Source organism: Cicer arietinum, chromosome 3 (genome assembly GCF_000331145.2).
Source record: "Cicer arietinum cultivar CDC Frontier isolate Library 1 chromosome 3, Cicar.CDCFrontier_v2.0, whole genome shotgun sequence".
NCBI lineage: Eukaryota > Viridiplantae > Streptophyta > Magnoliopsida > Fabales > Fabaceae > Cicer > Cicer arietinum.
The window spans coordinates 63019212-63033215 of NC_021162.2; the positions used below are offsets into that span (position 1 = coordinate 63019212).

The window sequence follows — 14004 nt, forward strand, 5'->3', positions numbered from 1 at the left end:
TTGTATCAATTTTAAAACATTAAGGTTCATCTAAAGACATTGCCTCTACGGGTTCCGTAGGTGGATTTTGGGTAACACGTGACAACCGGCCTAATAAATACCCCCAGTGTTGTAGACGGCCTGTGTATGCTATTGCCCAAGAAGTTGCTTCATTGGTACGATATTGCTTCCAACCTGGTGCAATGTCTGGCATTGGAAATCCATCTTTCATCTTTAACTGCAAAAATTAAATAAATTAACAAAATATAAGACAAAATTATCAGAATAAAATTTAAAAAAGTATAAGAAAATAATTACCGGAACCCAGTGATTTCCATTAACAAAACCAATACAACAAATGCGATCATTTTTTGTCGATCCGGAATGTGAACCCCTCATAGGAAAGAAAGTCATTGAAAATGTCAGACCGAACGTGACAAGAATAATATTATATGTTGTCGCTATCACGTAACCCATATCAGGCATGGACAACCATTTATCCATGGGTTGAACACCTAAGCCGGATATCATCAACGAATCTCTTACTTCTTTAATGCGTCCTGTGAACAATCTATCATATGGAGTTACATGAGAAACAATCTCTTGATCCAATCTCTTGCGGACCAAAGACCAACACTCTTCACCGAAACCAAGCAATAATGCAATAGCGCGAAAACCACAATTTCCATCAGCTGCCACGTCAAATATGTCATCAATGTATGGCTGAATAATATCAGGAAATTGTGTCAATAACAAATTTTTTGAAGAATGAGATGACTGAGAGGGGTGTTTCTTTGATTGAGAGGCTTGTCTCTTCTTTGATTGAGAGGGTTGGGAACCAATATCTTCACCATATGTTGCATTAACATGCTCAAAGTAAGAAGGGTCTCGATATACATCATATCCATCTGGCTTCATACCCTTACTCTTCTTCACTCTTCCTTTGGTTTTGACTTTTTCAGGTGGTGGACATATTGAACTTGTACTTGGAAAAGCAAGTTCACGCACTTTACTCTTCAACACTCGTTTCCCAATAACATCAAGTGATCGAAAGCGTTTCCATAAGGCATTCATCTCAGTAGACATATCCAACTCTGATCCATCTTCTGTGTCTTGAGTGAGTTCACATTCCATGCTTAATTTTCTCCATTGAATATGCACAGAATCTAGAGGAATTGGTTCACCCATTAATTTATATTGTCCCAATTCACAAGCACAAGGTAATCCGTATGTCCTTCTCAGAGAACACCCACATATAGATTTGTCAGTACCCACCCACTCAACTTTGTCGTATTCTTCAGCAATACGTCTTTGAGCTTCTGTTGATACAAATGTATTCAATCTCTGATAAAATGGATTTCTGTGCTCATGCTCTTCATCATAAAAACTTTTTTGAAACGAGGCTCTGATTCTTTTATGTTGTAACCTTATCATGTTGTTCATAGCCTCCCAACATTTACACAAATCACTCATGCTATTTTCTAACATTAACTTCAGTTTCCAGTGAGCCGACTCAACCCTGTAAAATTCAACAATATATAATAAAATTATATTAAATACCTGTTAGTCGTTGTGTTCCCCAAATGCATCACTTTATTTGTCCATGCTTCAACAAATCTTTCCTTATGTGGAGTCAACCAAGTTTCTTTGACATAATCAACAAACACTTTAGTATCAACACATGATTGTTCAAACATATGCAAGCGCATCATATACTCTTTTTCATTACTACAATACATAATGTCTTTCCACATATTCAATATTGACTCTTGTCTATCCTTTAAGACATATTGCTTGCATTTTGCTCCAACATTTTTTTCGATATGAAATCGACAAAGTAAATTAACAGCATGTGGAAACACAATGCCAACTGCATTCATTAACGCAAGATCTCTGTCTGTCACAATTACTTGAGGGAATTTATTTTGTGTAACAAACAAATCTTTTAGTCTCTCTAATGCCCAACAAAAGTTTTCTTCCCTCTCACATTCCAAATAAGCAAACCCAACTACAAATGTTTTCTCTGTTGATGTCATACCAACAATTTCAAGTAATGGCATTCTGTATTTATTGGTTTTGTAGGTACTGTCCATAATCAACACAATCGGAAACAAATTCAACAACTTCACTGAATCTGGATGCGCCCAAAAAATATCTCTCATAACATCGGAGTCTTCACGCTTTCTATTCCAGCACACATATTTTGCATCTTCAATTAACTTGAATAAATGTTGCATCTCTGTTCTATTACCTCTCACGCGCAATCGAATGATACTTCTCTGTTTATATATTTGTGAGATCTTAGTAACATTACTCTTATCTCGGTCTTGCAATGAGAGTAATATGTGTCTCGGTGCAACATTATATTTTGTTAATTCATGAACATGCTTTCTATCTTCTTCATTTAAGCGCCCAACATATGCATGCCCCTCCAAAGTATCAGGTAATTCATGGTTGTGAATTCCACAAATTACTTTAACTATCCATCCTGAACCATCTTTTAATGGTTTTGATCTAAGCTTGAAAGGACAATCACATTTTTTTGTTGAACTTCGAATAGAACTAGCAGCACACTTGTATTTTCCCCCTTTGTCACAACCTAATATTAATTTATTTCTCCGTCCTTTCTCACCCGTCTCTATATCTGATCTTCTGATAATAACGGTAACTTTATTTTTTATACCAATTTCTTTTGCCCATTTCACAACAGTATCCCTTGAATCAAATATCTGAAATAAAATAATTATAATTAATCACAAAAATATATTTTTATAATATTAATATTAAATATATTTATTCATACCTGATCTGTGTCAAAAATATTTGTAGTATCGACGCATGTTTTGTCCATTAATAGTAGTGGATTATCCATATCTGTTAACATTTAAAAAAAATTAAAAAACTTAAAAAGAAATTAAAAAAATATGGTCTGTACCGGAAAACTCAAAAATGAAGATTTCCGGAACCTAATACTGTACCGGAATACTTGCCAACCAAGATTTCCGGAACACAAATTTTCTCTTCTGTACCGGAAAAGTCAGTTTAAACATTTCCGGTACTATACTCTGTACCGGAAAACTCAGTTTTAACATTTCCGGTACTTTACTCTGTACCGGAAATCTTGTTTCAAGTATTCCGGTAGTTACCGGAAAACTGCCACTTACCGGAAATCTGTTTTACGGCTGGGTTTGTGACAAAATGGTGAAAAAAATATTTACATTTCCGGTATAATAGTCATTTACAAAATGGTGAAAAAAATTGAGGGTAGTTTTGCCATTTTCGAATTTTTTTGGGGGTACAAGGCAAAGTGTGGGGGTACAAGAGAAATTTTTCATTAGTATATTATATGGGCTGCTCTCCCTGTTGAAAACTTTCTGACATGGTCTTATAATATATAAATAAAATTTTACTATCTACCGTTACATTTATATTCTTACCTCTACATTTTATATAAATTACTTATTTTATCCTTCTTTTTAAAAAAAAAACCACTAAATTTAATTGAAATTTTGATTTTTTTTTTTTAAGTTTTTTAAAACACATTTTGAAAAAAAGTTGAACTTTGTATTGGAAAAAAAACATATTTGTGTCCAGAAAATTTGAAAAAAAATTGTGGAACACAAAGGTTAGGGTTTAAGGACCCTACTAAAATACATTTGTATATTAGAAAACTTTTTTAAAGTTTTCCGATATACAAATATATTTTTTGTGTATTAGAAAATTTTTTTAAAATTTTTCAGTACATAATTGAAAAACTTTTTTTTTATGTTTTCCGATATAAAATTTAATTTAAAAAAAAAACATATATTTTAGAATTTTTATTTTTAAATTTTTCTGGAACTCCTATTAAATTTAGTGGAGTAAATTGTTTTTTTTTTAAATAAATAAAAGAGTAAAATGGATAGTTTATATAAAATGTAAAAGTAGAAATATAAATGTAGGGATAGAGGATAAATTTTTCATGTATAAACTATGTTATAAGAATTGGTTGGCTTCAAAAGCAAAAATATTTTGAAGGTAGCTTGTAATTTGTTCGTCTGCCTCTAGATAGATAATTAGAAGTTATAATTAGATAATATATTTTATTTAATTTTATATCATCGAAAGTTAGGATATAATAAAAAAAATCTAGTAAAATAAACAAACATGGATTGAATTAGCAATCACCAACTTTTTTTTTCTCTCTCTTTAACAATAAAAAAGAAACTAGTTTTTGTTAGTTGTCATATAAAAAGGAAAGTGATTTGTAAAAAAATTAAAAATTCTAATGCGAAAATTTAAAATGTGTTAATCAATCCTACTTTCAACACCTATGTTTTTATAAGTATTTCATCCGTTTCAAAATGTTAGTAAAAATATATGATAAAAAAATAATGTATTTAGTCTAAATTTATTTTTTTAATTTACTTTTATATATATTTTGAGATAGAAGGATAAATTTACTATAGATGCATTTTGTTTAAACTGCCTTTCTATAAAGTTAAGTCTTGTAAAAGTTGTAGATATAGATTATTTAAAATAAGATCATCAATATTGTGAATAATTTTTTTTCAGTGTGCAAAGGAGAGTAATATTTTCATTACTAAGTGATGAGTAATAAAGCTAACGACAAAAATGATGGCAAATGGTGAAAGTTTTTATAAAAGAAAAGAAATATTATATTTTAATTTAATTTAATTTTTTATAAGCAAATATTAACAAATTAGTGGTTTTGATTATAACTCTTAATTTCAGCTTCTCTTAACTCAGCAATAGTAATATGTTTCTATCTTAGTAAAAAAAAATAGTTATAGAAATGCTGTGCAAGTGTAGTTAACCAATTTATTTCATGCAAGATACAAAATGTTAAGTTTCCAACTTGACAATAGAGTATCAAATCAAATGCCAAAAAGAATGTCTCAGCGCAAAACTTAAAAGGGAAAAGTTTCACTAATAATATATGCATTTGACATTATAATTCTAATACAGTATGAATCCATAGAATCAATGAAAGGTCATCTTATAGAGGGAAGGGAAAGGGAACGCTGTATCGATTTTTCTGATATGTCTTCCAGATTAAATGTGTTGGCTCTAGACAACGAGAATAACTCATTTTTTTTTTTTCTTTTTCTTTCTTTGATATAAATAAATCATATTTCATTCAAATGCATATATTTTCCGTATATTAGTAGAAATCTAACAACCTTTCATTTTTTTTTAAGATTGTTTCTGTATATAAAATTACACCGAATAAATTATGAAAATTAAGAAAGTTATTTGTAGTGTTAAATTTGTTGATAATTTAAATTGTTTTATTAGTTTAATTTTGACAAAACAAAATTGATTTATGTTTTTATTATACTATCTTTAGTTTTTTTTTAAAGAGATCATTAGAGATAATTTACTTTTATATAACTTAATTATCTCTTATAAAAACGATTAAAGGGAATCACCATTTGTTGGGCTTAGTAGAAGTTGAACTCCTAAAATATGATGAATTCGAATTTGAATTTCTTTGAAAAGAGATACTCATATTTAGTATATGAGAAGTCTCAAATAAAATTACTTTCAATGAAATAAACTTATATAAAAAAAATAAGATATAATAGTAATTATGACATATTACTGAAAAAAACATAATTAAAATTTTTTTTATAAAGAAATAATTAATACAATTATAAAATTATAAAATGAAACAAAAAGAGTTCAAGATGCTTATATTTAAAGACCCGAAGTAGTAGCACTTCTAAATAAGCATTGTATCTCTTTAAAACAATTATTCTTTCCATAACAAAATACAATTAACTTTCGACAATATATAAGCAAATTTTTGTGAGATAATAAAGTAATGATATAAAAAAATAAAATAAAATTTGAAAAGTTTTTAGTGAAAAAAAATGTAATTTTAATTCCAAAGAGTTAAATAAACTACTTTCAAAATTATAATTTCACATTTTTTCTTAATAAATATTTGGAACACTCGTTAGCATTTTTCTAGAAAAATTCATTTGATAGCAGTTCATACGCTCGCTCAAATGAATAAAAAGCTCACGAACTAAAACTTGAAAAACCAGTAGTCAAAATTCAACCAAGCAATTAAAATTAGATAATTAAGGGGTGTTTGATTGAGTTCTGATTTTTCAGTTTTTTAAAATTATTTTGTAAATCGATTTAAAAAAAATTGTTTTGAAAAAACTAATAAAATAAAATAAAAATTGTTTGTCAAAGCTGTTTCCAAATTATGGTTTCTAAACTATTTTTTATTTTTTTAAAATTAAACAATTTTTAATCTTATTCCAAGTAAATATTATTTTACCGTCTAAAATGAACCTCTATCACAAGTTAAAATAAAAAGTTTAGTTGGTCTCTCTATTATTATCAACTAACATAATTGATCTTCTTATTTTAAAAGTCAACAATTTTAGTCTCTCTCTTAAATTTTTAGACTAAAAAAATAACGATTTGATATATTTTAAATGACGTGACATACAATTCTATTATATAGAATCATCTAGATGCATTAATTATTCATATATCATTAATTAAATTAAAAATATTAAAAATCTCTGAAGTTGAAAACTAACTTCTTACGGTGTATAATGTGTCATGTTATTTAAAACATTCATGTCATATTTTCTAGTTAAAACATCACATGAAGAGAGTAAAACTGACGACTTTTAAAATGAGAGGATTAACTTCACGGATCAGTAAAAATAGAGATAATAAAATTATACTTAAACAAAATTAAAATTTCAGTTAAAGACGTAATGTTTGGATCCGTAAGACCTAACTCAACTGACAAATATTAATATTGTTAAATTGGACACCGTATCTCAAGTTCGAATCTTGCCATTATATTTGAGTTTCTTTACTATTTTCTTCATAGACCAAAAACAAGAAATCTTGTTTGGAAGAATTGAGTTAAAATCATGTTGAGATAATCTTTGATCAAAATTTTATCTACCTTCCAACCGAATTTCTTATTACTAAAGTCTTTTTTTTCTTAAAAATCAGATGGTTAACACAAAAATGTAATTATATATACATAAAGAAAAAATTACAATCATTTTGAAAAAAAGAATAGCGAACCTAACTCGTGGTCAATGGTCATCACTTGAAGTGGCCTACTTAGAAGATTAAGCGGAAACAAATTTAATATTTAAACTTTATTGAATTAAATTACATTGATGTAAATTACACTGCTTAATAAAGTTTTAATGGATACAAATTTTACCAAATTTAATTTTTGATTGAAATTTTATATCAAAAAATAGAGATAATAAAATTATACTTAAACAAAATTAAAATTTCAGTTAAAGACGTAATGTTTGGATCCGTAAGACCTAACTCAACTGACAAATATTAATATTGTTAAATTGGACACCGTATCTCAAGTTCGAATCTTGCCATTATATTTGAGTTTCTTTACTATTTTCTTCATAGACCAAAAACAAGAAATCTTGTTTGGAAGAATTGAGTTAAAATCATGTTGAGATAATCTTTGATCAAAATTTTATCTACCTTCCAACCGAATTTCTTATTACTAAAGTCTTTTTTTTCTTAAAAATCAGATGGTTAACACAAAAATGTAATTATATATACATAAAGAAAAAATTACAATCATTTTGAAAAAAAGAATAGCGAACCTAACTCGTGGTCAATGGTCATCACTTGAAGTGGCCTACTTAGAAGATTAAGCGGAAACAAATTTAATATTTAAACTTTATTGAATTAAATTACATTGATGTAAATTACACTGCTTAATAAAGTTTTAATGGATACAAATTTTACCAAATTTAATTTTTGATTGAAATTTTATATCACATAGTAAAAATTTACAAAAATCTAAAATTATTAAATATTATAAAAAATTAATTTCTTATGTGTTTTTAGTTAATGTCAATAATATATAAAATGATTTTAAATTTGTAAAAAAATTATGTGAATGATCTATAAGATATATATTTTCTATTAAATAGTGAATTTTATAGAATTTGTATTCATTAAAATATTATTGAGCAAGCTAACATAAGTGTAATTTGATCCCTCATTTGTCTTTATATAAAAGATGTTTCCAATTCTGTCTTTTTAAAAACTGAAAATCAAAACAATTTCTAAAAACAAGTTGAATATAAAAAATCCTACCAAACAAATATTTTAGTTTTATTATTAGAGTTTTTGAAAACCCAAATCACAAAGTAAAAGAGAGAGAAAGAGAGAGAGAGAGTATTGAGAAAGCAATCTAACTAATGGAGTGCAAAACATGATTAGGATGAAAGCTTTGAGTAACCCATCAAAAGGGTCCCACGACTTCAACATTATTACTGGTCAATGATATGATAAATCTGACTCTAACATATGGTGCCATGGAAGCCTTTGAGGGTTACTAAAGACCTTCTCCTCATTAATTAGATATATCCCTTACTCAAACCCATGCTATGATTTTTTTATTTTATAAGTATACAAATAATGAATGCATATTTATAGTACACAAAGATGACATTAAGACATGCATCCCACCATTATTTTAAAATTTGGATAGCATATGCAAACAAACATGCATGATTCGCATTCTTTCTATGATATGATGAGAGTTAATTTGATTCACCAAATTTTAGATAAGGTTACTTTATGGATCAGGGTTTAGAATTTATTCCTCGTGAACACTTGTCTCTTTTAATGCCTCTATGATAGAGCTAATGCTAATTAACTTTTAAATTTGACAAATCAAATAAAAATGATTATACATAGAACCAGTACTACACTAGGTAACATTGTTTTACAATAATTTTTACAAGGTGTGGGAAAATTGATTACTATAAATCTGTAAAGTGTTTGTTTTCTCTTATTGTATATTTTCTCGGTTTTTAGTTTTCTAATAAGAAAATTCTAAAATTAAAATTAGTTTCAGTGTTGAGTTTAATTTTAATTTTGAGTTTTTAATTCTAAATTTTAATTTTTAGATGAATTTTAGTTTTGATTTTATTTGAATTGAATTAGTCTCTTTACCTGTTTTATTATAAATTCACTAAATATAAAAAAAATATTGATGTGTAAAAATAATTTAAAATTAAAATTAAAAATAATGTTAAGTTTTAATTATTTTAAAATAATTCAATTATATAAAATTATAATTTATTTAATTATAATATCTTTCGTAATAATATATCGTCGAAAGCAATTACAATGGTAAAAAAAATAACGTTGATAGTTGGAGATGGTGGTTAGAGTGTGACCGACAATGACTGTAATTGTGGTGTTAGTGGTGGAAAATAGTGATTAGAGGTGGTGGGTGAGATTGGTGGCTAGTGGTGTATAGGTGGGTGGGTGGTGGTAGCGATAGTGGTCGAAGGTAGATGATGGAGGTGATTATAAATGGTGGTCAGAGGAGAGGTGGTAGTGTTTATGTCTATTCATAGTGACATGTTAATTTTAAAATAAATAAATAAATTATAATTTTTTCTTTGTTTTGAATAAAAAAAAAACTTAAAAAACCAACTCGACTTATTTTATCTAAACATAGTTTTGAAATTGAATTTCAAAACAAAAAACTATAAACTCACAGTGACATTGTACGGACCACCCTAAATTTCAAATTAAAAGAGAAAATCAAATTGAAGGTCTATTATATAAAAATTTCCAATTAATCATAATTAAAAAAAACTCATTTATATCGTAAAAATGATTGTGTGAAGGTGTGCGTTTACACATGCACACTCACATACATATATTTAGTTCAATCAATTGAACATTCACTTAATACATTAACTTTATCAAATACCAATTCAAGTTTCATAACGCCTATTTTTCTAATTATTATAGAGATGGGTAGTTTAACTAATAAACTTAGTGAAAATAGTAGTACAAGCCGGCTATATGAAAACATAAATACAGAATAAAAACTTTACATCACACCAATATCTAATAAAATTTATGTGCCACGTAATACTAATTTGTAATTCTAAATCTCAATATTTAATTTTTATTTGAAGACAATAAAACTAATTTTACACTATCAGCATATTTCTCATTTTCTCTAAGAAAAATATCTCATAAAATAGATTGTAACATTCCTTCACCATAACCAATAATGGGTAGATCTAACGCATACAACAGTGCGAAGCAGCTTTCACATTGGCGTCGAGGGGAGTCAACATAAAAATTAAATATTGTCAATTAAAATTATATATTTGATTTTGATGTACTGGTTATTTTAATGTATAGATGTAATAAATCAGAGACACGAGGATTATGAAAATCTACATTATCACTAAACTATTCAACAATTTAATACTATTATTGAAATATTAGTTATATATATTATATATTATAGATAAATATTATTTTAAATATATCTATTTTTACTGAAGAAGAAAATTTTAGAGTGGTCGAGTCTTCCCCTATCACAACTAATATCCGTCCTGAATCTTATATTGTTAATTTTGAACCAACCATAATGTTTTTTAAGCAACCATATAGTTTTTATTGATAACAAAAATTGTCATAATGCTTCCTAATAATAAAAGTTTATCATTCAGTTAAGATTCAATTAAAGTTAGTTGATAATTAAATTAGAGGTGATGCTAATAAGTATTCTACTTGTTAAAGAAATTAAAATTAAAAATTTTGCATTGAAAATAACAAATTTTAAACTTCTAAAAGTTTGAAAACATAAGTTCTAATGCATTTTTAATATAAAATTTTCATTTTTAATTTCTTAACAAGTGGTCCAAAGACATTTGTTAGTATTTTCTTTAAATTAATTAAGAAGTATATGTAAATAAATTATTAATTTATACAAGTTTTTTTTATAAACTTAAAATATATTAAAATAAAAAGAAAATAACGATAGACTAAAAAGAAAAGAAAATAAAGCAAAAACAGAAACAACAAAATAATAGAGGTTGTGAAAAGTGGTGATGCAAATTTAATTTTAGCTTATGAGCTAGGAGGACCTGACCCAGTTTAGATATGTCTAAAACAAATTTTGAGTGATACATTCTTTTAGAGAAAGAGTGAGATATTTTTAAAATTAATAAAATGTTTATATAATTATTATGTTTTATTAAAAAATTATTTTTAATGTAAAATTTATATTTATTATATTAAATTATTAAATTGATTTTGTAAATATGTAGCGTGTGTGTATAAAACCACATTTACGAGATCTCTATGTTTATTTAGTGAAAACATTTTAATTTTTTGAAATCAGTGTTATATTTATTTGGTAATAAAGATTAAAGAGGATAAGATACTCTCATAAAAATCTCTATTACAAGGGTTTTTTTTTCTTTTAAAATCTCTCATTAAAATAAAATAAACACATATTTTAAGAGAAAAACATAGAAAAAGTTTTCGCAAACGCAGCCTCTAATATTGCAATTATAATTCATGTTTGTTGCATATTTATTGTGGCCTAAATTTCATGCAAAATTGGAGTGTTTATTTTGAGGCCTAAAACAAATTCATCATGGGGGTCTACTATGCTTATGAGAGAAGCTAAAAATAGTTTAGTACATGTATATCCATTATATTGAATTATTGGAAGATACCAACTTCATAAAAACATTTCCATATAAAAAACACTTTGAATAAACATAAATTTGATATATATTGGGCATAATTAATCCTCAAAGAGTAAGATCTCATGGGAGATTCAAGCTTAAATGCTAAACATTTTAAATGTTTGAACTCAAGATTTTAGATTAAATTGAAAAAGACTAGTGTCATGTCATATAAATGTTCTTTAAGTTTTTAAAATAAATTAGATAATATATATCTTATCTCTATCTTATTATGTGAATCAAACATAAATTTAATTCCAATTGAAAATAAAATAGGAATAAGCATTCAGAAACCCAAAAAATACTTCCACACGACTTCATATTTACATTAATTATTGAAAATTTGGTGCCGTAGAAGCCTTTGAGGGTTACTGAATGCTTTCTCCTTAATTTGAAATCCCTTACACAAAGCCACTACTAAAAGATTACAAACATATGATCAATATCTATTTAAACACAGATGTCAAATTAATTTATTCTCTAGATATTCTACAATTATTTGAAATATGACAGCTAGCAATGTATCCATATTTATTTTCCTACATTGATTCGTAAAATTTTAATTAAGGACACTTTATTGATTAAAGATATAAATTACTAGAATTTATTCCCAATTAGCCTACATGCAGTTTCAGTGTTCAGTGCTCTATGTTTATCGCATAAAAAATTATTGACGACTCGACCGATCATATTGCAAGATTTGAAAATTCAAAACTGAACACTTGTTTGTCCTCATTGATTAACTACTTCAATTAAGAATATTATTTTATGTTTTTAAAGTTTATTTTACTAAATATTTCACTTAGCTTAACAGCTAGTAGCATTAGCTATATGCTATAATCTATAAACTACTAATTTTAGTAAACAAAGCCTTAAAGTGATCTTAAATATTAAATATGATTAAATATGTAATTTTACATTTTCCCTCCATAAAATTTGTCCCCTCCCTTTATCGTACCAAATATAAATTTTTTTAAATTTCTTGCATCTTCTTTCCTTTAATTAAAATCTCTCTTCTCTATTTTGTTGAATCAATTACCATTAGACCATAAGAAAAGTAATGTCATATTTTAATAAATTAAAATCAAATTATCTTTCTTTTTTTGTTACTAGACCCTAGTATTTCTTCAGAAAAAAATATAACGCTTTTCATAAAAAAGTAATAAGCTACAGTAATTAAGATTCGGTGGAGAAGAGATTATGTTTGCATAATTTCATGTGGTAGAAGAATCTATCTATTTTGTGCCCATGAATTTCAATGTGACTGCCAAAAATGATTTGAGTGCGTTGACATTCTTGTACTAAAAAACGTGCCAGTTTTCGATCAAACAGCATCGTATCGACCACATTAAATGGAGATGCATGCGACTGTTCCCATTCTTACATTTCCTCAATAAAATAATAATTTAGTACATCATTGTTCACATTAGTGAGATATGCATTTGAGGTTGAATAAAAGTATAATATTGTATCGACTCTGTCTTCTGTCTGTATATTAAGTTTACGTAAAAGTTTCATATTAAATAAAAAAATAGATATAAAATATTATATAAATGAGGTATTTTATATATTTAATATTTTAAAATTTTAAATCAAGATGTTGTGTTTAAATTATTTATGTGGTTGATCTTAGTCCACCACCTTCCAAAATCCAATATTATCTTCCAAAATCCAATATTATCTGACCATGTATGCTTATAAGCTCCAAAACTTATAATGAAGCTTAGCACCCATTTAGAACCACCATTGTGGATGCTTTTATATTATAAATTCTTATCTATGTATCAAGTGGCTACCATTGGTGTTTCCTCTCTCCAAAGCAACATAACCAAGTTATAAGCAAAACCACATCTAAGTAAAATTCAATCATAATCAATCAACAGTTTCCAAAAAGATTTGGTCCTTTGTATTTATTCCTTCGTTGCATTTTTTAGTCTTTCTATATATACAGTGACAAAAGATAAACCATATCACAATAAAGGATGGAAAATAAAAGCCAACCCAGACACGGAGAACCGAATAATTAATGTTGGAAAAACATGATATGACCCTATATTCTTTTGACCTCTATCTCATAGCAAGGGACAAACATGCATGCCTATAAATATGAGCACAACTATGTATTTCTTTGCTAAGATGATGAGACATATATACATAAACTTAGATTGGTTGAGGAACTCTTCATGTTCCCTCAAAGGCTTCCAGTATTCGGTCATATAATTGCTTGAATGCTGGATTCTTTTGAAGGAACTTGATAACTTCTTCTACGTGAATATAATTAAATATCCATAAAATTAATGTGTAAATAAAATAACTTATTTGATTATGTTAAAATGAATGGTGTGAGAAGTTGAGTATTGAGATAAAACCTATTAATTTTTCATATTAACTTATATTTTATTTATCGATGGATTGGTTGTGGTTTCTAAGCCCAAGTGTGTCGTCCTTCCATATTTTAGATACCAACATGTCATGTTTTGTC

At 27.0% G+C, this 14004-nt stretch overlaps 1 protein-coding gene across 1 annotated transcript; it reads right to left on the reverse strand.

Annotated features, from left to right (window-relative positions):
* Window positions 1-19: 19 nt before the first annotated feature.
* Window positions 20-1475, reverse strand: LOC140919839 (uncharacterized). Its single transcript, XM_073366502.1, has 2 exons — window positions 298-1475; window positions 20-217 (listed from the first exon to the last, which is right to left on the reverse strand). The coding sequence occupies exons 1-2, from the start codon at window positions 1465-1467 to the stop codon at window positions 20-22; spliced, it is 1368 nt and encodes a 455-aa protein (XP_073222603.1). The 5' UTR covers window positions 1468-1475.
* Between the last annotated feature and the right edge of the window lie 12529 nt (window positions 1476-14004).

What these genes read in the sequence shown, in the direction of transcription:
- LOC140919839 (XM_073366502.1), bottom strand. Translation starts at nt 1,467, where the DNA reads ATGTTAGAAAATAGCATGAGTGATTTGTGTAAATGTTGGGAGGCTATG. An exon ending in ATGGAAATCACTGGGTTCCG is followed by an intron (nt 218 to 297) that starts GTAATTATTTTC and finishes TAATTTTTGCAG; the next exon opens with TTAAAGATGAAAGATGGATT.